We start from the raw sequence: 27,087 nt of genomic DNA, 5'->3' as shown, positions 1-27,087 counted from the left end.
AATATATTCCGAAGCTGCATCGCAGATACAATAGGCCCCTGAGAAGGGGGAATCTTATCACACTGAATACAAAATTGGGTGTCCTTGTCTACAAAAGAAAGTGTATGCTCCGTCCATCCAATCTGGATATTGTGGATTTTAAACCACTCTATCCCGATCAGCAAGTCTACATGCTCTAAATGCATAACATAACATGTGAGAGCTCCTGTGTAGGCTTGAATCCGGATGGGAAGCGCTTCAACCTTGCGATCCCAAAACTGCTTCCCAGCTGGAAGCTGCACCTCGTAGGTGTGGTCGCTAGGTACTGTGGACAGCCCCATCTTCTGCACAAATTTGTAATTAACAAAATTGTGAGAGCTGCCCGGATCAAAGAGAATGTGAACCTGTTGGTCCCTAACTTCTCCATAAACTCGAAAAAGATCATGGGAACCAAACAACGAAGTATTAAAGGTACAATTACAAGAAAGGGGGCAGGTAATGACATTTACTAAAATACCTGTCATCGTAACCTGGTTGGCTCCCTTGGCTGCAGTACGTGGACGTGCCTGGAGCTTCGGTCCTAGCACCAATTTTTGGTTCTTCCGCTTAGGACACTCATTCTTCGTGTGGCCCCGCTCCTCGCAATAAAAACACCGGCCCTCTTTCTTGAGCCTGAGAGTGCGAACGAAACGGGCATTACCATTCTTCGCAGGAGTTAAGCTTTTCCTGGAGGCGTTGTCCGTAGACTTCGTCTCCCCAATACCAGTCGCATGCTGAAAGAACTTGCGTTTGTTCTTTCCGCTGGTCTCGGTAACTGTGGTTGCCTTGGTACCGGCCATGGTATCATCATATATGCGCGCATATGTCATGGCCTCTTGCAATGTTGTGCACCTGTCCTCTTAAGAAAGAAGAAAGATTCTTCTTGGAGAATGTGTATAGATTATAAACGATTAAATAAAGTTACAATTAAGAACCGCTATCCTTTACCTCGTTCTGATGATTTGATAGACCGTTTGGCCGGAGCGAAGTATTTCACTAAGATTGATTTGCGTACGGGTTATCACCAAATCCATATCTATGCTAAACACATAGATAGGACCGCATTCCGGACTAGGTATGGTCATTACGAGTTCCTCGTATTACCTTTTGGTTTGACCAATGCTCCTGCTACTTTTCAGCAGATGATGAACGATTTGTTCAGGGATTATCTGGGCAAATTTGTTGTGGTGTTCTTAGATGATATCTTGGTATATAGTAAAACGCTTGAGGATCATATAGGACACCTCCGGGTTGTCTTAGTTGTTCTAAGACAGCATAAGCTTTATGCCAAGATGAGTAAATGTGACTTCTTTATGAAGGAGATCATTTACTTAGGACACAAGATTTCTTCTGAAGGTATTAGCATTGATCTGGATCGTATCCAGAAGGTTTTAGAATGGCCTATCCCTCAGACTGTGAAACAACTTCGTTCTTTCCTAGGATTTACGGTATTTCTTCGGAAGTCAGTGCGTGATTATTCACATATCACGGCACCCTTGACCAACATATTGAAAGGTCGTGGACGCAGGTCTACTCAGCCGATCCCTTGGAATGATGCAATGAACAAGGCTTTTGAAACCTTGAAGTTATCTATCAAGGAAGCACCCGTTCTTGCATTACCCGATCCTACCCGGCCTTATGTTTTAGAGGCCGATGCGAGTGATTATGCGATTGGGGCAGCTCTATTCCAAGAGGGCAGACCTGTAGCTTTTGAGAGTAAGAAGCTAGACGACACTCAGTATCGTTGGCCCACACTGGAGAAGGAACTTTATGCGGTAGTGTATGCTCTCAAGGTTTGGAGACACTACTTGTATGGTTCAAAGTTCCTTGTATTGACTGATCACCAGTCAATTAAGTATGTGTGTGATGGATCCGAATTGAGAGGAAGGAAAGCTAGATGGGCATAGCTAATGCAGGATTTTGATTTCGAAATACGTTATCGTAAGGGTTCGTTGAATAGTGTGGCGGATGCCTTAAGTCGAGTTAAGTTTGTAAATGCTTTGTCATTTACGGAAATATCCTCAGACCTATTTCAATCCCTGAGAGGGCTATACGCCACTGATAGTCATTTCAGTTCGTATTGGTAGAGAGTCCAGGATGGGAGCTCCATGGTTGACCAGGACTCAGGGATTGTGCCACCTAGGATACAGGCGGCAGGAGGTCAGTGGATGTTTAGGAACGGCTTGCTGTTCCGGAATGAAAAGATTTGTGTGCCTGATGTTCTGGACCTTAAATCCAAGATTCTCTGGGAGTGTCATGATGCTCCTAGTGCGGGACATCCAGGTATACATAGGACTCTGTCTCTTGTGAAGCATACCTTTTATTGGCCTAAGATGCATGCATTTGTTGAGAACTATGTAGTAGGTTGCCGGGTTTGTCAGGTTACTAAGGCTGAACGCCTTAGAAGCGCGGGCTTATTACAGCCTTTACAGATTCCAGGTAATAAATGGGAAAGTATTTCCATGGATTTTATTACTGGTTTACCTCGAACGCGCAAGGGTCATGACTCTATTTGGGTCATAGTCGACCGTTTGACAAAAATGGCTAGATTCTTACCTACAAGAACAACTATTTCAGCTGTGCAGTTGGCTCACGAGTTTGTGGACCACTTGTTCAAGCTGTATGGTTTGCCATCTGACATAGTCAGTGATAGGGACTCAAAGTTTACAAGTAACTTCTGGACGCTTGTATTTGAGAAGTTGGAAACTACTCTAAGTATGAGTTCCTCGGATCATGCACAATCCGATGGCAATACAGAAAAGGTCAACCAGTTGGTCGAAGACATGCTTCGGGCATATGTATCTAAGAGACAGTCTTCATGGGAAGATTATCTACCCATGATTGAATTTGCTTACAACAGTGCAAAGCATTCTAGTACAGGTTATAGTCCTTTTATGCTTATGTACGGGTTTCAACCTAAGTCACCAGTTATGGTAGGATTAAAAGGGATTCAAAATGATGCTGCTAAGAATTTCTTGCTAGATATGCAAGAAATGTTGCAGTTTGCCAAGGAGTCTATTAGAATTGCCCAAGATCGGGACAGATTTTATGCTAATAGACATCGTTCACCCAGAGAGTTCTCTGAAGGAACGATGGTATATTTGAGAATTCCTAAGGAATCCAAGAGCCTAAGTACTGGTTTGGTTCCGAAATTATCCCCCAGATACTGTGGTCCATTCAAGGTCATTAAAAGAATTGGACCAGTTGCATATCGACTAGAATTGCCTCCTGATGTTAAAGTACATCCAGTCTTTCATGTCAGTAGACTGAAAGAAGTGTTGGGTGCAGATGATCAAATTGTTTCTCCTCATGAGATTATAGAAGTTACAGATTTAACTTTTATTCCTCACGAACCTGAATCTATTCTTGAATTTCGTGAAAGACAGATTCGAAATCGTACTATCACGGAATACAAGATTAAGTGGAAGGATCGTGTTGAGGAGGATGCAACATGGGAGACATTACGAAACCTCCAAAGAACATTTTCCGATTTCTTAGCGAACTTAGGAGTGAGTTCTTAGAGGAGGGGGAGTATGTCATGTGCACGGATTGGTATCTGACGTGTACTAGTTACACAGAACTAGCTCAGGTTAGCCTGGGGAGGCTTAGAGCTAGGCAGGCTTGATTCTCGGGTTGAGTGGCAAGGGTATGAACTATTTATAGGTCTTCGCTATTTTTGGCGCCGGGGCCCGAGTCTATAAAAGAGGCCCAAGGGGTTCAGTTCTCAGTGTGGAGTTGGGAGCAAGTCTCGTTCCCAGGTGCAAGGTCTGATCCTGGATTGTGTCCCAGGTGCAAGGTCTGATCCTGGATTGTGTCGTGGACGCGCGCCTGCATCTTAGCGTAGCCCAAGGCCCAGTGGCAGATCCAGGGCTTCACAGCGCCACCTGGTGGTATGGGACACCAGGCTGGTTTGGGATCTGATTGGGAGTTCGTGCCAGTAGCTCAGCTCGTGGCTCGGAGGGGACATCTTCTGATTCGGGATCACATCCCGTAGATGTCACGGTTGGGTGGTGAGCAGCCTGCTCAGTTCTGATGTTGTGTGTAGTTATTTTGCAGATCAGGGGTTTCAGGAGTGCTGGGTCGTGTCAATAACCCACACATCTAGAGTCACTAGTGACGATCATAGACACCAAGAAGTGCTTTGTTATAATAATCAAGGGCTGAAGGCAACCTCGACGAGAAAGAGGTTCTCATCTAGTCAAAGGACACAAGAAAGGTATTGGCATGAGGAGTAGCTGTAACTTCTAGCATGAAAGATTCGACCATGTCAGCTATGGGACCCTATGAGAGTTGCAGAGGACTGGCATGATGGATGTACTCCCACACATAACAAACAATCCAAAGCTTGCATGGAGCAGGCCAATGCTCTAGAGTTGGTGCAATTTGACATATCCAGATTGATCTCCACCTGTCATTTGTTGGGGCAAAATAATGTCATTTTTATTAATGATGTCAGCAAGATGACATAGATGTATGATGTTACTTGAGGACCTTGGAGGATTCAGAGATCCGACTGAAAGAGAACGTGCTCACACTTTGGCTAGCTCTAACTATTTCTGACTAGATAGACATTCCCAGAGACGTCCTTGTCAATCTCTAAAGCAGGAATGAGTAATTCAGAGAGGGAGTACTTGCCTAGGCTAGAGCATTTCCATTTATTAGTAGGGAGTACATTGCTGAATTGAACAGGGAGGTACCCTTTAGAGCTGGGGGAGAAGTAAGTTAGGGGTTGGACTTATGACAGTGACGTGCGAGGGGCTGAACAAGGACAGTCAATTGTTATTTCCTTATTGAATTACAGCCTGAGCAGTAAGCTTCGTTGTTCAAATCCAATTGTACATTATAAGGGTGATAGATCATAAACTCAGTGCAAATGGGACAGCGCCTTTTATAGAATTAAGCAGGGTTTTACAACTGTGTATATGGGATAATACCCTGAAATTGCCACATGGCATCTCCCGAACAGCCTAAAGTACATATAATATCTACAAAGCCATTTAAACAGCCAGCTAAACTAACCCCTTTTTCAGTCTTCCCCTCCCTTGAAAAAAATGTCCTCACATGTTGTGAAGTCACTGGAACAAGAAAGAGAAGACAGTGATAGGGATGATATATATATATATATATGAATGTATGTATGTAGGTATGTATGTACGTACGTACGTACGTATGTACGTACGTACGTACGTACTGCTCCACAATAGAGGACGGCTGCCAAAAGGCCCCTCTATTTGATGTAGTACTCCACATATGATTTATTTCTGAGTACATGCTGTCTGAAACCAATAATTTTCTCTGGAATGTACTGGTCGCTGGGTATGTCCTTCCTCATCCATGAGTGGCAGTTCCTCAAGGACTTGCTCCAAAGGACCTAAGTACTTCTTCAATTACGAGACATGGAATACATTATGGATTCTAGAAGACGGGGGCAGTTCCAATTGGTAAGCCACTTCACGAGCTCTCCTCAGAACTTTGTAAAGGTGGTTCTCTTTGAGAAAGCTCAGTATTAGTGTTCCCCTTCAAGGAGCATGCCGGGACTTGAGGAGCACGAGAAACACATGATCTCCTTCTTGAAAACAGAGCCCCTACGAATGTGATCTGAATAATCATACAAACTTTGGCTTTTATTATTTTATCTTTGCATTGCTGTAGTAAAGCAATCATGTGGGCTCAGATCATCCCTTGCTTGTTGATTGGTCATTGCCCTATCAACAACAGCGGAAGGCACATGAATTTTGCAGCCATACATAGCTTCAAATGGACTCATCCCAATGGAGGTATGCTTAGTATTATTATATCAGAATTCAGCTAGATGAAATCACTTATCCCAATTTGTCTGAGTGTCAAAACGGAAGTGTCTGAGATACTCTTCCAGCCATCTATTTACCCTTTCTGTATGGACTCCAGTTTGAGGATGATCAGCTGTACGAGGAGCCCATAGACATGAAAAACTCTTGCTAGAAATGCCCCATGAATTTGGCATCACGATCACTCACAATCTCCTTTGGCAGTCTATGTAATATTTTCCATAAAATTGGGAAGCAATCGTGGAGGCTAAGTATTGAATTTTGGTGGGTATGGCATGAGAAGCCTTAGTGAACCTGTCAACCACAAGATAAATGCTGTTCCAACCTCTACGAGTCGCAGGCAACCCGGGATAAAATCCATTGAAATATGTGTGCATTTCCCCCTGGAATAGGTAGAGGTTGGGGCAGACCACTGGGCTAAGGTTCAGTTCTCTGTTCTGCTGGCAAGGAAGTTCTCTGTTTTGCTGGCAAGGCTTGCAGCTTTGCACATAATTGTACACATCTTTCCAAAGTCCCTTCCAATAGATTCTTTGCTTCACACTCTCATAGGTCAGCCCTGTGTGATCAGCCAAGGGAGAAGAGTGCAGCTCCTGGAGCACCAGCAGCTTAAGCACTGGATTTTGAACAAGGAAAATTGACCTCCCTGCAGCTTGAGAAATCCATGATGTCCACGTGCAGGGCTGCATATGGTGAAGTCTTAGCATCCTTGCATAGATCTCTAGCAAAGTGTGAGGTCTTTGGTGGTTTGGGGGTGCGGGGGGGGGGGGCGGGGGGTGAAATGAAATGAGCTAGGATATGTCATACTGGAAAACCATAGAGTTCTAGACATAACTCTGCTGCACAAAAATCGAAAAGTGATACTCTCGTCCTCGCGTTTAATTCCACAACAAGGAGGACCTCCCTGCAGCTTGAGAAATCCATGATGTCCACGTGCAGGGCTGCATATGGTGAAGTCTTAGCATCCTTGCATAGATCTCTAGCAAAGTGTGAGGTCTTTGGTGGTTTGGGGGTGGGGGAGGGGGAGGGGGGGCGGGGGGTGAAATGAAATGAGCTAGGATATGTCATACTGGAAACCTTTCCAACCAGTTATGTGTCTCTTTGAACCATTTCTGTGGATTTCATCAATTTGTAAGGGATTCCATCGCAGTTTGTAAGGGAATCTATTGCTGCCCACTTTTTTTCAGTTTGACCATATAATTTCTGCCAAAATCGTGGGATAGGGATTTTGCACTTTTACCCCTAGCTTTTCTATTAGGAATCTTTTCTGAATCGAGCTCTCTCTATTGTTTTCCACATTTCTTTTGCTAGATATGTGCCGCTTACTTGACATCCTTGCAAGACCACTAGCTGCACAAAGGAATTTCCTCGTACTCCAATTCTAGATATTTGATTTCCTGCATTTGTTTGGTAAGCTGAACAAAGGCTTTAGGCCTGCAAATATTGTCTTTGCTACACATAGACTCCATTTATAGTGTCCTCAAAATTGAGTTGTTTGGATACTAATAAGATTTCACCACTTCGAGCTTGCTTCCATTAGAATCGGACTTATATTTTTTCCCAATGATCATCACCTTGGTCTTGTCAATATTTACAATCATACCTGTGCTTTTTAGGGTACAGATTTTGGTGTTGCTATGAGTGAGAGAGAGAGAGAGAGAGAGAGAGAGAGAGAGAGAGAGAGAGAGAGAGATTTTCCCCAATGATCATCACCTTGGTCTTGTCAATATATACAATCATACCTGTGCGTTTCAGGGTACAGATTTTGGTGGTGCTATGAAAGAGAGAGAGAGAGAGGGAGATGCCTTGTTTAGGGTACAAATTTTGGTGGTGCTATTATTGCTCAAATACTTATAGCATGATTTTTGGTTAACAGTATGGGACAAGAGAATGGCCAGTACGAAATTCAATTGGTGTTGGCATAACACTCCAACTTATGCACCGTACACAGTAGAAGCCAGTCATCTTCCTTTGCTTTTGGCACCTACCGGAGCAGCAAAGAGTGCAAGGAGTGCCATATTGGTCTTACAAAGTCTAACTCCCAATGCACAGAGTGTTTTTCGCACATTAGCTGCGTATCAGCTAAGTCACCCTGAGGAGCCAGGTGAGAATGGTGGACAAGATCAAACATATTATTTTGAATGTTTAGGTTTAGGAAATATGTGCTTTCTTTTATAAACATGTTTCTGTTGGATTGTAAGTATTTAATGTTGCAATCCTTTTTTTAGCATGTTCCAATAAAAGTATTTGGCGATAATTATGTAACAGTTGTGCTGCATCTGGTAGAGAAACTAGCATAGAAAACCCCCACTAAATGTTGTCACAGCGGAGGAATACAATGGTGATGCAGCTGAGATATACTGCCATAACCCAGTCCAAGGAGTATCATGAGAAGCCACAACAACTCTCACATTTTGTGACTGCATCTGTAGGAGATCCCAACTGAAAGATACAATTAGTAAGACTCAAGAAGTAGTTATTGACTGAGGCAAAATCTAACACTGATGCAATTATAATGAGCCATATGAACTGTTAGAAAAACCTAGACCCCTGGCTAGTTTTTCCGTGCAAAAATAGAAATGGATAGGGTGTATGCGACGGAAGAATTTCCAGAGAAGAGAAGGAATGCTTTAATTCAAACGTCAAACTTTCTATGTCCACAAGAGAGGACTCACAAGCACCAAATTCAGAAAAATAGACAACAGTAGCACAATCCAAAATATCTCAGAGTATATGCACAAAACTGAGCCAAACACTCCTTACAGAAAGCCACCAGAGATCAATCCGCTGCCTTGGATGCTCTATGGTGAGCACCACAATGCAAGCTTCAGTCACTTCAATCACTTAGCACAACTTAGAAACAAACTTCAATAACAACAAAGGTGAGGCTAGAATGCCCCTGCTCAATGAAAATAGTACTCAGTGCACCCACTGGCCTCAAATGCCTTGGTGCCCCTTACGGTATTTATTTAATGCTTCTAAATGGAAATGCTTTACAACAGGGGTTCAACCCTGCACCGTTCCTCTTTGCAAATCCTCTACTTGTCTTCAAGGCATCTAATCCAAGTGCACCATTAGAATTCCCACTGGCAAGGCATACTCAAGCATCCATACCTCTGGCAAACTGAGCTCAAGGCAGCCTCAAGGCTACCACATGCATTCACACGGTCCTTAGGCTTTCCACAAGATCACCCTTGCCTCTGGATGCTTGCTAGAACTTGTAGGAGTCTTGAAAGGACTGCAAACAACATGCATGCACTGCGAAAAGCTGCAAAGCAAGAAAGAACAAGGAAAAACAGAACCTGGAATGAACTCCCGCTGTCTATGGTAGAGGGACGAGCTCCTTCCTCGCATCTATCCTCTGTCCAGGCTCCCCGTAGGGTGCAAGTGTCTTCCAGCAATTAGGAGAAGAGAGAAATGAAGGTAGAGAGCGGAGGGTGAACAAGAAAGAGATGTAGAGGAAAGATGGTTTACATATCTGTCCTGAAATGATTGCCTTGGGATCTGTGCTCGAGTCCTCCTAAGAGCACATGCGAAAAGCAACAGGGAAAGTTTCTCCTGTAGCCTGTATTGGTCCAAAACAGCTCCAGATGCCACCACGCAGCCAGAAACACGTGCAAAAAGGGCCACTAGCACAGCAAAAGACAACCTCCGGCACTTGCTGGAGGCAGCTGTACATTGAGAACAGGCTTGAAACAGCTCAAAAAGCTCAAAAATTGCACAAGAACAACTAAAAACGTCCAGCACCTTTGGGAGAGTGAGGGGAGAGAGATGGAAGGTGGGGGAAGGACATGCATACACATGCATGACAAATGGCACCTCCTTCTTGCCATTTGCTCCTTCATTAAAGTCCTAACCCCCATACCAATTGGTTGTCCTTGGGCCCAACTTTTAGACCCCTCTTTTAAAGCCTTTGCCTTGCCCCTAGGACCTAGTGGTACACCTAGACTTTGTCCCTAGGAACTTCTAAGAAGTGTGCATTTCCTCTAGCCAGACTCTCACGGCCAAACCATTACAAGACTTAACCATGGTTAATCTCGGGTTAAGTGTAGGTTGAGTTACGAAGATACTTTACATCACTTTTTACGTCCCCGTGACATACCCTCTTCTTAAAACAGCAAACTACCTAGGTTGCTGCTGAAAAAGTACAAATAGGCAGAAATAGCACATACCAGGATATACATCATCTGTAAGATACAACCTGCAATGATAATATGGGCTAGGAAAGCTCGAGAGTCCATCCATACATCAATGCATCCTCTGTGTGGAGTGTCGCGAACACCCATCATGGAGACCTCACGGCAGAAATATCGTCAGCAAGCAGCATCTTAGGTGAGACAATCAGTGCCACCAAGTGATCTCTAGATATATGAGCAGTCTAAATCAAGGAAGGGGAGGTGCTACCCTCCTTGAGCACCAGGCAATGCTCTAGATCTCTGCTCTGCTGAACCTGTAGGAGCTTGTACCGCAGTGGGTGCCAACTGAAATGCGTCCAAGTAGAGCTGCAAAATCTGAGGTGACTCTGCCAGGTTACCCTCCTCCATCCACCTTGCATCCAGTGCAGGATAATTCTTGAACTTCACCAGGTAGCGACGGGAAACTCTACCTTTCACTTTTCTTTCCATATGTGCTGAAATTTGTTCCGGAACTAAGATTTCATCCAATTCTTTCACCTCGGGCTGATCCTCATGAAGCAGGTCAGCAGGCACATCACTAAACTCACATGAAAGGCATTGTGTATGGTCCAAGTGGCAGGTAGCTTCAGCCTGTAAGCTACATCATTAATGCGCTCAAAAACTTGAAAAGGACCATAATACCGCATCTTCAGCTTTGTGTACACTTTGGTCTTGCCTTTCATCTTCTTGAGTCGTGCTTTCTGAAAACGCAGCAGCACCCAATCGCCCTCTTTCAAGAGTAACTCGCGGCGATGCTTATGTGCTGCCCGTTTGTGCTTCTCTTGGCTTTTTTGGAGGGCTGTTTTGACCTTCTGATAAGCAACATACAAACTTTCCACAAATATGCCCACTTTAAAAATCTTATCTGTCGTATGCAGAATGGGAGGTACCTTCCGTTCTCCTGCCACAATTTCAAAGGGGGCTTTCCCTGTGGACGAGTGTACAGTGTTGTTGTAGGCAAACTTGAAGCGGAAGCAAGTGGAGGAGAGTGAGACTAAGACCACAATGTGGTGGGTGTGTTTCGAGAAGCAAGGGCACACCACAACCCTCAAGAGTATATTAGGATAGGCATTAGGGTGGAACCAATTCAGAGTGAACTGTGTTCACACTGTAACCTGTAATAAAAAGTGTATATGAGGTGGCACAGGGTCTTAACCCCAACAACCTCCCACCTGAAGGCAATGTGCCTTTAAAAAAAACAGAAATTACAGCAAGTACATATAGAATGTACAAGGCCAAAACGTGATATAGGGCCTATCCAACACCCATCAGTGTCCTGCAATGTGCAAACCGCTCTGCTGGCAAGATCTTGGTGAAAAGATCCGCAGGGTTATCATCAGTATGGATTTTGACAAGTTCTAACAACTTGTCATGCAATACCAAACGAATAAAGTGGTACTTAACATCAATGTGCTTGGTCTTCTGATGAAAGACCGGATTCTTTGCCAACATAATAGCACTTTGGCTATCACAATGCAAAGAAGGAATATCCCCTGAAAAACCCAAGTCTCCCACTAGACGTGAAAGCCATATGGCCTCCTTGCAAGCCTCAGTGGCTGCAATATACTCTGCCTCCGTGACTCTGCCTCCGTGGTAGACAATGTTGTGCATCTCTGTAACCTGGATATCCATGAAATAGCACCACCTGTGAAAGTAAACACGTAGCCCGTGGTGGACTTACGATTGTCTGCATGCCCTGCATAATCTGAATCTGTGTATCCATGCACTTCTGCATCTTGCTTGCCAAAACATATGCACACATCTTGAGACCCCTTAAGGTATCTCAATATACCCTTAATTGCTTCCCAATGCCTCTTACCGGGGTTAGCCATATATCTACTAACCACTCCCACTGCAAAAGCAATATCTGGTCTAGTAGCAACCATGGCATACATCAGACTGCCACATGCAGAAGCATAAGGAACCTTGGCCATATGAGCCCTTTCATCATTTGACTGAGGGCTGTCCTTTTGGCTGAGTTTCAAATATGGAGGCAAGGGTGTGCTCAAAGCCTTCCCCTTATCCATATTGAACCTCTCCAGGACTTTGCCAATGTACTCCTTTTGAGAAAGATAGAGCAAACCCTTTGACCTGTTCCTCACAATCCGCATACCAAGAATGTGATTTGCATCACCAAGATCCTTCATGTCGAAGGTTTTGTGCAGTTTTGCCTTCAAAGCATTCATATCAATAGATGACTTCCCAGCAATAAGCATATCATCCACATAAAGAATGAGTATAAGAAGACTACCATCTCTTGTCTTCTTAGTGTAGAGACAATGATCATGATCAGACCGTCTGAATCCTTGTGCTTTCATGAAAGCATCAAACTTGTGATACCACTCTCTGGGTGCCTGCTTGAGCCCATAGAGACTCTTCTGCAATTTGCATACAAGCCCTTCTTTTCCCTTGACTTGATATCCCTCTGGTTGCTGCATATAAATATCCTCGTGAAGGTCTCCATGAAGGAAGGCCGTCTTCACGTCCATTTGGACAAGATCCATGTCCTGACAAGCAACCAAAGCTAAAACAGTCCTCAATGTAGTCATTTTGACTACAGGAGAAAAGATTTCATCAAAGTCAACTCCCTTTTCCTGCTTGAACCCCTTAGCCACTAATCTTGCTTTGTACTTGGGCTTAGCATCCCCTGGAGTGATCTTCAACCTATAAACCCATTTGCATGGTAGGACTTTCTGGCCTGCAGGCAATTGCACTAGATTCCATGTCAGATTCTTCTCAAGAGATTGCATTTCTGAAATCATGGCTTTTTGCCAATTCTTTGCGTCCTCCCTCTTCATGGCTTCTTTAAAGTACGAGGGCTCACCACAATCTGTCACCATGATGTAATCATCAAGTGCATTCACCCCTAGAACAAACCTGTCAGGCATCTGGGACACCCTGGTGCTCCGCCTAACCCAACCATCTTGATTAGGTGTCTGATTTACTTGCTGTTCCTGCATATTTTGGGGCTGTACAGCCTGCTCTGGAAGCACATCTTGCTGAATCTCAGGCTGCATTTGTGGTTCTTCCTGTGGAGGATAATATGGAGCATTAAAAGCCGGAGGTGGCTGCTGATTTTGACCATTTTGGACAGCATTTTGATTGGCATTTTGTGGTTGTGGTGGAGGTCCTTCCTCCTCAAAAATGACTCTTCTCACTCCAATGGTATTGATAGGCTGTTTTTGCATCCTATCTTCTCAAAAAATCACATCATTGCTCCTCACAATCTTGTGAGATTCAGGGTCCCACAACCTGTAACCCATCTCTCCATTGTCACCATACCCAAGAAAGATACACTTGCGTGACTTTGGGTCTAATTTGCTGCGTATTTCCCTTTTGATATGCATAAAGGCCTGGCAGCCAAACACCCTGAGATGTTTGTAAGAGGGTGGCTTTCCGGACCACACCTCCTCAGGTACCTTCAAATCCAAGGCCCTGTTGGGTGACCTATTGATGAGATGTACTGCTGTCTTAACAGCTTCTGCCCAAAAACCATGGGTCAATCCTGCTTGTGAGAGCATGCTAAGAGTCCTCTCTTGAATGGTCCTATTTGCCCTTTCAGCCACGCCATTTTGTGGAGGATTGTAGGGAGCGGGCAACTCCCTTTTTATCCCCTTCTCATCACAAAATGTAGTAAATTCCCTTGAGAGGTATTCCCCTCCATTATCAGACCTGAGGCATTTAAGCTTCTTTCCTGTCTGATTCTCAACAAGTGCCAACCAAGTCTTGAAGACTTTGAACACATCACTCTTATGCTTAATGGGATAGACCCATATCTTCCTGGATGCATCATCAATAAAAGTGACAAAATACTTGGCACCGCCCAAAGAAAGGTTGGGCATTTCACATACATCTATATGTACCAAAGTTAGGACTTCTTGCTTAACATTTCCAGCCTTTTTATGGGCTGATTGCTTATGTTTGCCATAAATACAATGATCACATGCTGAAAAATTAGAGAAATTAAGTCTCGGCAAGTAACCCAAAGAAGACAATACTTTCATTCCTTTCTGGCTTATATGGCCCAACCGGCTATGCCACAATGAAGTGTGTGGCTGCTCGGTCACATGGATTACATTAGCATCAACACCCTCAACATACAATGGATACAAGGTGCCTGATTTGCAGCCCTTGGCCACAACCATATTTCTCTTAAGCACCTTCCACATAGAATGACCAAATTGGGTGAGATACCCTACATCATCAAGCTGCCCAAGCTGCCCAGTGGATATCAAGCTCTTCCTGAGCTGTGGCACATGTCTCACATTGTGCAATACAAATTCAGAACCATTTGGGAATTTTAGATGCACATCCCCAATGCCAACGTCACAGGCATAATCATTCCCAAGTTTCACGCATCCTTTCTTCCCTGCATCATACAAAGCAAACCACTGCTCATGAGGAGTAACATGATAGGATGCACCTGAGTCTAATAGCCAATCCTGTGCATATGAGCCATCATTGGCCACAAGAAAAGAACTATCACCAGAGGAGGCAACAAGTATGACATCGTCATTATCTTCATCACTGCTAATCACTGCATTGAGCTCCTCAAGTTTAGCCTTGCCCTTGGTGTCTTTGGCATCTCTTTTCGCATCTTTGTCCTCTTCTTTTCTTTCCTTATCCTTGCCTTTGTTTTTCAGCTGAAAACAGTCCCTTTTAATATGCCCCTTCTTATGGCAGTAGTGGCATTCAAGGTCCTTCCGAGGACGGGACTGATTGTGAGATTTCCCTTTATTTTGGTTTTCCCCTCTATTTTGCTGCCTACCTCTGCCCACAGCCAATGCACTTGCATTCTTATTTTCACTGCTATTCTCATGCCTCACCTCTTCCTGCAGAAGAGCGCTTTCCACATTTTGGCATGACAATCCTGTGAAAGCAGGGGCTGAATTGCTTATGGCTGTAGCAAAAGTATCCGAACTGTCAGGGAGGGTACTCAAGAGAAAAATGGCCTTCACCTCATCATCAAATTTCATTTTCTGATTTGTGAGTTGGCTGAATATAGAGTGAAACTCATTGAGGTGAAGTGAGAGGGCTGTCCCCTCTTTCATGCTTAGTTTCATAAGCCTCTTCAACCAAAACACTTTACTAGCTGCACTCTGACTCTTGAAAAGGGACTCAAGTTTTTTCCATATGCTGTAACCGGTGGCTTCATTCTCTACATTGAAGTAGATCTTCTTTGAGATGGTCAAAAGAATGGTACTCTTGGCCTTCTCATTCATGGTTTCCCACTGAAGGTCACTAACTTCATCGGGCTTGATCCCTTTATACTTGATAGGCATATTTTGATCTTTCTGGACCAACACATTATATATTTGGTTCTTCCAATAAGAGAAATTTGCATTCCCCTCCAACTTGTCGATGTTCCAATAGTTGCCTTCGTTGCTTGAAGACATAATGATAAGCCCAAGTAGAAGCAAATAAATACACCTAAGGCACAGAGAGCCTCAAAGTCACGTGCTGTGACTTAATGCAATGTTGTCCACTCTCCAAAACTGTAAAAAAAACAGTAAAAAAAACTCTAAAAAAATCCCCAAATCTCTTCCAAAATTGGCCTGCACTTGTACAAAACTGTCACAAAGGTCCCCAAGCCTTGACAAGCGACCAAATGTCACTGTAGAATGAATGATCAAGTGACACAAATATCCCATATTGTTTAGCATGTGTTTGGGCAAACTCTCCCACCTTAAATAGGCATATGAACACTGTCACAAGGCTAAACTCAGAACTGAACTGAGTTTTCACACTCTCCAAGAGTGTACAAATGTGCTGTCCACAATAAGAAGCATTTACCCAAAAAAGGACCTGATTGCAAAATCTCCTCTTTTGTCACTGCATTTGACACATAGACATGTAAATCCCCTTCCAAAACTGTCTACAACGGCCAATGACACCAATTTGAGCAAAAACCCTTTGTTTTGGCGTCTATTGAAGAGAAATTTTGTCAAATAGGCACCCACAAGTGCGTACAAGCACTCTAGCGTCAAAAGCCCCAAATTTCTTGCATGCAATTTCTCCAAATTCCGAGAATGCACCACGATGTGCACCCAATCCTCAAGTTTCTGCCCAGAATATCCAGTGGTGCTCCCAATTCCAGCTGATCAATGCCAGGCCAAAAGAAAGCGCGGGGTTCATCGAACCTCCGTCGAATGGGCCAGCCATGAGATAGTTTGCTCCAACAATTAGACCCGCTGCGAGAGGAGCAATGTTGTAGACGTTCTCTTGAGACCGGGGATCCACTACTGTAGCGTAGACAGTGAAGACCAGACCGGCTTCGGCGCTCTTTCTCTGTGTGTTGCTCTGCTGTGCAGCAGCACTTGCGGCAGCTGATCACTTGCCTTACTCCCCTGAAGACCTTGAGTCAAAGAGCAGGCTCTTCGCGCTATTTGATGCCTGGAACAGAAAGCATGGCAAGCACTACGCGGCTGATAGGGCTCCGGAGAAGGAAAGACGCTTCGAAATCAACGCTTCGAAATCTTCAAACGGAACTTGCAGCACATTCATCAGCATAACCAGAAGGGCTCTTCCTATACCCTGGGCCTCACCCGCTTTGCGGACCTCACGAATGAGGAGTTCAAATCATCGAGCTTCTTCGGTGCAAGGCTTGAGTCGTTAAGACGTGGTCGAAGCTCTCAGAATCGGTTAGGGAGGACGCAAGATAGAGTTGATGAGCCAAAGCTCTGATACCAGTTGAAGCGGAAGCAAGTGGAGGAGAGTGAGACTAAGACCACAAGAGTGGTGGGTGTGTTTCGAGAAGCAAGGGCACACCACAACCCTCAAGAATATATTAGGATAGGCATTAGGGTGGAACCAGTTCAGAGTGAACCGTGTTCACACTGTAACCTGTACTAAAAAGTGTATATGAGGTGGCACAGGGCCTTAACCCCAACAAAACTCAATAAGTGGCAGAAATTGCTTCCATTTCGATTGCTAATCCGAAACATAACACTTGAGAAGATCAAGGGCAGTGGAGTATCAAGGGCAGAATGGGAGGTACCTTCCGTTCTCCTGCCACGATTTCAAAGGGGGCTTTCCCTGTGGACGAGTGTACAGTGTTGTTGTAGGCAAACTCAATAAGTGGCAGAAATTGCTACCATTTCAATTGCTGATCCGAAACATAGCACTTGAGAAGATCAAGGGCAGTGGAGTTGGCTTCTTTGGATTGCCCATCAGATTCAGGATGAAAAGAGGATGAGAAATTCAGCGTGGTACCCATATTCTCAAAGATACCTCTCCAAAAAAAACTTGTCATCCGCGGGTTCTCTATCACTGACAATTGATTGAGGCATCCCGTGATGTTTAAACACATGAGACATAAAGAGTCTTGCCATCAGGTCTGCTGTAATTTTCTTCCTTACGGGAATAAAGTGGGCCTGCTTGCTGAATCTGCAAATAATGGTCCATATCCCGATGGTGTACGAGGACGATCAAAGATAAAATCCATGGCAATGCTCTGCCAGGGTCGATCGGGAATAGGTAGAGGCTGCAGCAGTCTAGCCAGCTTCAGCCTGTCATATTTCACCTTCTGGCAGGTGGTGTATGTCCTAACATATGCCTCGACATCCTTCCTCAATGATGGCCAAAAGAGATAGTGCTCCACAGCTTTGATGGTGGCATCAATGCCTCTGTGTCCTGCATAGGGTGGAGCATGACTCTCTGTCAACCCTTTGGGCCTCAACTGTTTTGTGACACAATCTGCCATGCATCATCATAAATCCGTCTTTGAGAGTATAGTGCTCATGCCTCTGTCCATCAACCAACTGATCTTAAATCCGTGAAAAATCAGTATCATGGGCATATTGATCCTTCATGGCATCAAGCTTATCATGATATGCAATGGTCACTCCTGAAACTTGTGGCTTAACAGACATTGCATCTCGAGTGGGCTTTCGTGAGAGTGCATCTGCAACAACATTCTTCTTCCCAGGCACATGCACAATTTGAAAATGAAACATAGAAAGAAAATTTGCCCACTTCATATGCTTCTCAGACAACTTTCTTTGAGTGAGAAAGTACCGCATTGATGATTGATGATCGGTCTGAACATGAAAATCAGCACCCAAAAGATAATGCTTCTAGGTCGAAAGAGCATGTATGACAGACAACATCTCTTTCTCATATATGCCAAAATTCATTTCAGCATCCTGGAGCACTCTACTCTCGTATGCCATGACTCTTCCATCTTGCATAAGTACCCCCTCCTACGATGTTCCCACATGCATCTGCTTGGACAGTGAAGGGTTTGCGAAGATCTGGTAAAATAATCACAGGATCTGAGCAGAGTCTCTCCTTCAGTAGGTCAAAAGCTGCAATTTCTTTGGAACCCCATCTGAAAGTGACCCCTTTCTTCTGTAAGGTAGGTAAAGGAGATGCAATCTTTGCAAAATACCGAATGAACCTCCTATAGTATGAGCACAAGCCCAGAAAGCTGCGTACTTCATGGATGTTCTTCATGTGTGGCCAATTCTTGATGGCCTCTACCTTGGCGGGGTCCATCCTAACTCCATCCTTGGACACAATGTGCCCGAGAAAATGGATCTCATGCATGAAGAATTCACTTTTCTTGGCATTGACAAGCAGCTTATGCTTCCGTAGTTCCTCAAGAACAATTGCTAGGTGCTTCCTATGTTCAGCCTCATCCTGAGAGAACACGATGATGTCATCGAAGAAAGTGCCAACAAAGGCTCGGTGTTCTCTAAAAATCTTGTCCATCATTCGGTTGAAGGTGGCAAGTGCATTGGTTAACCCAAATGGCATGACAAGAAACTCGTACAAACCAAATGTGGTACGAAATGCTGTTTTGTGAACATCCTCTGGTTGAATTCTGACCTGGTGATAACCACTCTTCAGATCAATGCAGCTGAACATTCCAGACCCCTGTAACCTATCCAAAATATCATCTATCCGAGGTATAGGGAATCTGTTCTTAATGGTAATCTTATTGAGGAATCTGTAGTCAATGCACATCTGCCAGAATCCATCCTTCTTCTGGACAAAGAGCATGGGTGAACGGTAAGGTGAAGAGCTGGGCTGGATCAGCCCCTTCTCCATTAAGTCCTTGACCTAGTTCATAATTTCCTCTTGCTGGGCTGCACTGACCTTGTAAAGAGGTCGGTTAGGAGGGCTGCTACGAGGGATTATATCTATCGTGTGGTCTTCTGGCCTTTCAAGGGGCAACTCCTGTGGAAGTGAGTTAGAAAAATAGTCCCTAAACTGAAAAAGAAAATCTGTCCGCTGTTTTTCTAGCTTAGTAAAATGAGACTCTTCTTCTACTGACTTCTTTTCAGATGCAAACATTAAGTACGCTGAAAGATACTTTTTCATTACATTGCCAATGGTAGAAGCAGATACGACATGGATAGATTCTCCTTTCAATTTAGCATCTAGAACGTGGGTCTTGCCACGGTGAGTGATTGTGATTGTTATATTCTTTGTATCCAAAACAGCCCCAACACGAAAGTGCCAAGGTATCCCTAGTAACACATTACAACCATTCAACGGCATAATGTAGAACTCTTCTGTGTCCACGTATCTATGAATATGCATCCGCAGCTTGCCTATCACCGGAGTAACTGGTTGGCTGAGTCCCGGACAAGCCATATCTGCAATCACACAAAGGACCCATCTCTTCCGCCCGTATTCCTAACTTTCCAGCCAGCTTTGGAGAGATGAAATTGGCCTTGGCTCCTGGATCGAAAAACATGAGAGTTGTCTGGTCTCTTATCTTGCCTCATGCTCGCAAAAGACCAGCAGTGGGCTTGGACTTTTTATTCTTATGATCAATCTTGTGTTCCTCCTCGTGCTCACCTTGCTTAGTAGGAGGGAACTTCCGCTTCTTATGTGGGCATTCAAAAGCCCTATGGCCTTCCTCCTTGCAAATATAACACTTGTTGGCATCATAAAGAGTTTGCTTTTCCTCATCAGACATGCAGGTCGGTACTCACCTCTGTCCTCCAACAAACTTTGCCTTAATGGGCTGCGAAAACTTTCAAAACTTCTTAGGGGATTTTGTCTTGCTGCCCTTTGACTTTGATGTCTCCTGTGAGCTTCCTTTGAACCCAAGAACTTTCCCTTGCATTAGTGCATAAGCGGTAGTGGCATTCTCAACCAACTGTTGGAAACCCTTGTCTTCGTGCAATAGTCCCGAATCTCCTTTGGCAACTCGTAGCAATATCTTTCAATTTGCTCGGACAGCGGTACATGTTTGTAAGAATTCACTGGCAGTAGGGCTTCCCAAAACTTGTACCAGGCGGTCATGATATCCACCTCAAAAGTGGTAGTGAGCCATGCTGTTGAGAAGACCTCCTTGAATTCGAGTCAAGTGGTAGGTGCTCTGCCTTGCAAGAGGAGGTTGGTCCACCATTGGAGCGCATTGCCCTTCAAAAAGGTGGTTGCCTTTCGGACTTTGGAGGATTCTGTGAAGTGTCCACTTGAGTAGGCAGCATCAGATTGTTGCACAAATGTCAAAGCTTTCAATCTGTCCTGCATCCCATTGAAGGTCTCAAACTTGACAGTTGTGCCTCCCTCCTTGTAATCTTTCAATTTTCCTTTAGGGGTGAGATTGTCATAAACGGGGGGCTGTAAAAATGGTGGGGGCATCACTGCTCCTGCATTTTGAGCCATTCCAACCATACCCATGGTGGGGTTTGGAATTCGAGGTCCCTCTCCCTGCATCTGTGGCATATTCCAAGTATTGCCCATCGTTCTAGGCATTCCTGTCTGCATTCCAGGCTGCATCCCAATGTTCGAGTACATCATATTGGCATTTGCAGGGGGCATTCCACCCATCATAGGCTGCTGGAAATTCTGCATTCCATGCTGCATGCTGCCCATAAAGCTACCTGGCATTCCGGGTTTCCTCTGCGGATGGTGCCACCATTGCTTGAAAAACTGATCCCCCTCCGAAATATCCTGGATGCATCATGGGCTGAGGAAGGGCTTGCTGTCTATGATTAACTGAATGAAAGTTATTGGCATTACCCGCTACAGGGGTGATCGAGGGCATCTCTAACGGCTGTCCACTAAAAGAAACATGCCTAGGAGTCTTCTTATGCTTCTTGTGTTTCTTCTGAGCTGACTTTTTGCTTCCAAGGGAAGCAACCATAGGGGGAGAAGCTTGCATAATCTCCGTGACAACATGTTGCAACTACGACAGGGCTCCTACTACACTTTGCATTCGTAGCTATCACATGCATTCACACGGTCCTTAGGCCTTCCACAGGATCACCCTTGCCTCTGGGTGCTTGCTAGAACCTGTAGGAGTCTTGAAAGGACTGCAAACAACACACATGCAATGCAAAAAGTTGCAAAGCAAGAAAGAACAAGGAAAAAGAGAACCTGGAACCAACTTCCGTTGTCTGTGGTAGAGGAGTGACCTCCTTCCTCGCACCTATCCTCTGTCCAAGCTCCCCGTAGGATGTAGGTGTCTTCTAGCAATCAGGAGGAGAGAAATGAAGGTAGAGAGCAGAGGGTGAACAAGAAAGAGCTGTAGAGGAAAGATGGTCCACAGATTTGTCCCGAAATGATTGCCTCGGGATCTTTGCCTGAGTCTTAAGAGCTCATGCCAAAAGCAGCTAGGAAAGTTCCTCCTGTAGCTTGCACTGGTCCAAAACAGCTTCAGATGCCACCACGTAGCTAGAAATATGTGCAGAAAGGTCCAACACAGCAAAAGACAACCTTGGGCACCTGTTGGAGGCAGTTGTACACGTCCGTACGGTTCCGCACAGTCGTACGTGCGTACAGTCTGCACGAAAATTTTTAGAAAGCTAAAAAATGACTTCTGGCACTTCCTAGAAGTGCGTATTAGCCTTGGAACAACCAAAACCGGCTTAAAACGGCTGAAAACAGGCTTAAAACAGCTCAAAGAGCTCAAAAACTGCACAAGAACAATTAAAAACGTCCAACACCTCTGGGAGAGTGAGGGGAGAGAGATCGAAGGTGAAGGCATGCATACACATGCATGACAAATGGCACCTCCTTCTTGCCATTTGCCCCTTCATTAAGGTCCTAACCCCAATACCAAGGACAATGTTGGTTGTCATTGGGTCCAACTTTTAGACCCCTCTTTTAAAGCCTTTGCCTTGCCCCTAGGACCTAGTGGTGCACCTAGTTGCCCCTAGGAACTTCTAGGAAGTGTGCACTTCCTCTAGCCAGTCCCTCACGGCCGAACCATTACAAGACTTAACCATGGTTAACCCCGGGTTAAATGTAGGTTGAGTTACGAAAATACTTTACATCACTTTTCACGTCCCCGTGACACAAGTACTGCTCCTACTTGTGTTCTTGAACTCCTCATGTTGTGTGCTCCTCGGTGAGCTTTAGTGCGAGTTCCTGATAGCACCCTCTAGCAAACATGTGCTCTCCTACTGGCTGTAGGTGTGCACCAAGAGTTGCTCCGGAATGGGTGAGGGATGCCTCCAATCTGAACTAATAACGGCCTCCAAAATGAGGCCTATTTATAGGGTTCCAGGCCCTCCAGACTTGTCAGCCACTCTGTATAACAGGTAACCAACCACAGACCAGGCAACTTGGTCTTTGGTTTTGCCGACCTGGTCAGGCCTTCGTAAGGCCCCTTTCTGCAGGTTCCTTACTGCTGGCTCCTGCTCCAGCCCTGCTGCAGCCTCCAGGTAATCTTCTGAACTTGTTGTACCTGAACGGTATCAGTACCTTGTGTGCTTTACTGTCTGCTGTACCAGCCTAAAAATTGGCCCTCTTTCAGCACCTGTCACTAAATTCTAATACTCCCTTGCAACGACCCACTGTGAACCCATATCCTCTTGTTGATGCAAACGCTCCAACAGCTCCCTTAGAAGAGCTCTCCAAAACAATTTGAAGGGGTTCTTGATCTTTGATCCTCATATCTGGAGCTCCTACTCCTCCAGGTCTAGCTCCATGTTATAAGCCACCCTGGAATACATGCATCATCCATGCAGTAGCAACCATCTATAGCTCCATGCCTACCGGTCCCAAACAAGCCAGCTTCCTCAAGCAATCCAAGTACCTCCATCAGTTCCTATCCATGAAGTCACCATCTCGTACACTGTGTGAATGAGAAAGTGACAAACAACCATCCAGCTGTCCCTCTTCGAACAAGGACGGCATGGATCTTGCCAAGCAGCATGCATTCAAGGTCTATTTCAACCCATCACACAGTAACATCTGTAACCAAGGTCCACACAAGAAAATGAGGTCCCTATGGCTGACCCACATACATCCCCATCATCAATTGTTTACCCAGAAATCATAGATCATTCTCCACCAATCTCTAGATCCATATCCAAAATGAGCTTCTTGCGAAAACCACCGATAACAGTAAACTCTCCGAGTCTAATATTTCCCTAGTCTTTGCCATAAAAGCTTAAACTGGTTCAGCCACCTGCAATTGGACCAATGTGGAGAAACCTCTTGACAATTACCCTTGCCAGCAACTCATATACCTAGATGAATCCAAGAACATTCCCAAACTCATCCTCTAAAAACACAACATAGTGCAGTTTCAATCTCACGAGAGTCACTCATAAGATTGAAAACCATAAACTCCATCATGCATAGCAGGGACTAGCTACTATGACATCCCTACTGACGTCATCAGCGCCCAACAGTGGGTGTAGACCATAGTATAAAAGTATGCTCTTACACATACAAATCCACACACCCACACATACTTGAGCATCCATTTATACAAAGTCTTCGTACTTTCTAGCAACTCATGCTCCTTGAAGCCTTCATCGCTCCTAACAGAAATCTTGCAACAAGCATTGATCACCTCTGCAATGAGACTTCCTCTTCTGGTTTTCACTTTCCATTCTCCAAATGCATAAGAACACCACGAGAAACAAAAAGCATAAAGCAATCTGCTGAAGATTCAAATACACCTCAGAGAGAATGCACATCCTAGCGCATCAGAATCTGCTTTGTGTGCATCCAAGTTCAGAAGCGACATGGGCAGATCTAGGTGGAAAGGAACATCCACAGGACAGCCACCTGGGCAACACTGTAAGTTGCCGTATGGGCTGCTACACAGTCCAGGATTTAGGCCTGGTTACCTCCCCACCTGTGTGCCCTCAAATAAGGAGGACATGGGGGAGGAATACATATAGAATCAGAGGGCTGAAGAGGGCTGTCACAGGGGCATATGTACAAGATGCTATATAGAATCAGAGGGCTGAGAGGGCTGTCGCATGGGGGCAGATCTGATTGTAAAAAAAGGCGTCAGGGCTGGAGCAGTAAACTGGGGAGGTGTGGTTGCCGTGTCGGCAGGGAAGGCTGCCAAATGGGCAGCACATAGAGTAGAAGACAGCATCCTGGAGGTTCCAGGGATCCACATCAAGGCAGTGCTTTGGTGCTTGTTGACGATGGTACACTGAGTGTACGGTTTTTTGTTTGTTCTATTTCTGTGCACTTCTCAGATCCGTGCTTGTATTTCCTTATGCACTTATACACATGGAGTGATCTATCTTGTACTTGTGTGACCATGGGAAAAGTCTTCCTCTGCAGGAGTTTGCTATGGCAAGCAGCTCTTTATTCTTTAACGCTGCCAATTGAGAGAACTGACCCCTCCATCCTGTGGCTTCATGTGGTCGTGTGACATGTAGCTAGTCTTGATAGAGCACCAAACCTCACACTCCAACTGTCCCATGCATCTATTGACATTGTAAGCTCCTTATCTTTGTTGTTCTCTGACTTGACAGTTTTTCTTGGGTATTACACTTATCTGAGGTCGAGTATCATGCTTGTTTATATGTGTGAACATACTTAACAGATGCTGGTTACTAGACGAGCTCATCCTCTAGGTGGAGCTATGGTTTTAGGTTTACCATCTGGTTGTATGCAAGCTACACTCTTATCTTGAAGATGAGTTGGTACGGAGCACTACAACGTGCAAACAAGTTCTGTCATTTCATCAAAGTTGTCGGTATATTGGCTTCCAGAGTTGGTGTTGTGCTCTATAATACGTGGCAATTGGCATACCTTTGTCCTTTTTGTCACCGCAGCTTGCAAACGAGTCATCATTTCGTCAAGGTCATCTGTATATCGGTATCTAGAGTTGCATTTCCAATATATTTGAAGGGTTTTAAGTATAACAAAAGCTTTCAATGTGCTTCCTTAAATGATTCACCTAAATACCACAAATCCTACTTCTGCAGCCCGTGGCTTGTCCCAGGTGTGGTGGAGCCTTTAGTATCCTATCACACAGACAGCAGTAATATGGCAGCAGAGTTGGTCAGGCTATTGCCTCTCCTGCTCATACTCGTGTTCTCACATATTACACAAGCTCCCGTGCTCATGCTCTCACACTTTCTCACGCCCCTGCAGTAAATTTTTTCATGTACTCTTTTAATAGACACACTCTGTATGGATGGCATTTTCTTCCAAAAGGGTCAAACTTGAGAATTCATGGATTGAATTAAATCTTGATGATTGATGAGAAGAGAAGAAAGAAAGAAACTATTGTTTCAGACTCTATAATCACTGTGGAAGGCACATGATGGGGCTTTTGTCTCATTTAACAATGGACCACTTGTTCTTATTGTGTAAGTTTGCTTTCCACCGGGAAAGGTCTGATGTATACAATTGTAGTCCTAATCCATCTGCCTCATGTATGGTTGACAGGGCTATCAGTGCATAAACTTTACATGGTCTGCCGGGAGCAATTTTTGGTCAGTAGCGAATTGACACTTCGATCACATTTGACAGAGTTCAAAGATCACGAACTTGTTCGATCTAGGAGAGGACTTGATGGTCAGGATTCTCTTTTTATTCCTTTACCCTCGGATGCAATGAATAAGCTGCTCGAACAGATCAGTGGCTAGTTGAACTGGAGCTTAACTTATTGGATTTCAGTGTAAAAATATGTTAGTGATCTGTAATCAAAATATATGGTTAAGTGCGATAAGCAAGTGAGTCACGACATAGTCAGAAGTGTCTTCTGAAGCGACTGTTGGATATCTTACTCTTTAATTTTTCTGTACATTAGATCCTTATGTATCATCCTAGGACATCCATGTCCTCTTGATCCACTTCAATGCACAAAGCAAGGACGTAACATTGCATGATTATCTGGGAATCGAGCAGGGCTAGGAGGTGTAGCAGCAGCCCAAAAATGGACTCTGTGTATGCCCTACTAACAAAAATGTTCATTTGATAAATTAGTTGGAGGGGCCAGAGGAAAGTGGTGAAAGAGGGTGGGAAGGGGGAATAAATCCTGCCTCTTACCTCTTCATTTGGCACTTGCTCCCGGCCACCTCTTACTCTTTCTCTCTCCTCTGCCTTCCGAGTTGCTTCCCTCCACCCAGAGGGGCTGTGGACTGAAACAGACTTTTATGAATGCCCAATTGCCAAAGCTGCCAATATTCAAGCTGTTTGTGATACCCCTCCTCATTCGGGAGAATATCCGTGTCCATCTCTAGCACCACCAGAGTGCATGCTTTCCGGTTCCTGTGAGTGTCATCTAATGCCATCACTGCGCTAGTCTGGGTGCTTTAGAAAATGCCTTTGTGGAACAACACAAATACATTACACTCGAAGCAAAACAAATGAAACATGAATTAAATTACATGAATACAAAAAACGCAAATGAAGTAAAAATGTGTATTCACTCGAATAATTTGAATAACAGTAAATAGCCACCCTAAGAATCTGTAAATGTGTAAATAGCCACCATAAGAATCTGTAAGTGTGTAAATAGCCACCATAAGAATCTGTAAATGTCAAGTTCATCTATGCCAAGCAAGCATGTGATTTTTGAGCTCTACTCAGTGTACACCATCCATGTGTCCTGAGGTCAGTCTCAACTTTGAACCTCAAAATTCCCTTGCCCCCCTCTACAATCGGAGCCCTCAAATTCAAAGCTCTTCCTTCGAATTGCGAACATAGGGCTAAAAGCCTGTGCATAAAAATGTATTTTCTTGCTGGTTGTTTTTAAAAACTTGCCCAAGACTGTCTTCTCCATGAGATTCTTAGGCTTTCATTGCACCCAAGAAGTTGCCTTCAAACATCTACCACTCGTCCTTCTATTTGCAAGGCCCTTGCCACCTTTGCTCATTGAATGGTTTGTGTGCTCTTGTTGGCCTAGAGTCAATTTGGCCAAA

General features: G+C 44.5%; 1 protein-coding gene across 1 annotated transcript in view; it reads left to right on the top strand.

Moving 5' to 3' along the window:
* The window catches only part of ORC2 (origin recognition complex second largest subunit 2), a 92,587-nt gene extending 66,632 nt beyond the window's left edge, over nucleotides 1-25,955 (top strand). The window contains exons 6-7 of the mRNA XM_087390949.1: nucleotides 7,699-7,926; nucleotides 25,610-25,955. Coding sequence (XP_087247075.1) covers nucleotides 7,699-7,926; nucleotides 25,610-25,809 — 428 coding nt within the window. The 3' untranslated portion in view covers nucleotides 25,810-25,955. The remainder of the gene's footprint in view (nucleotides 1-7,698; nucleotides 7,927-25,609) is intronic.
* The last annotated feature ends 1,132 nt before the right edge of the window (nucleotides 25,956-27,087 follow it).

This window comes from Dipteris shenzhenensis, chromosome 19 (assembly GCF_047967505.1).
Source record: "Dipteris shenzhenensis isolate YYH24624 ecotype China chromosome 19, Dip_SZ_1.0, whole genome shotgun sequence".
Lineage (NCBI taxonomy): Eukaryota > Viridiplantae > Streptophyta > Polypodiopsida > Gleicheniales > Dipteridaceae > Dipteris > Dipteris shenzhenensis.
This window is presented reverse-complemented; position numbering and strand designations above follow the sequence as displayed.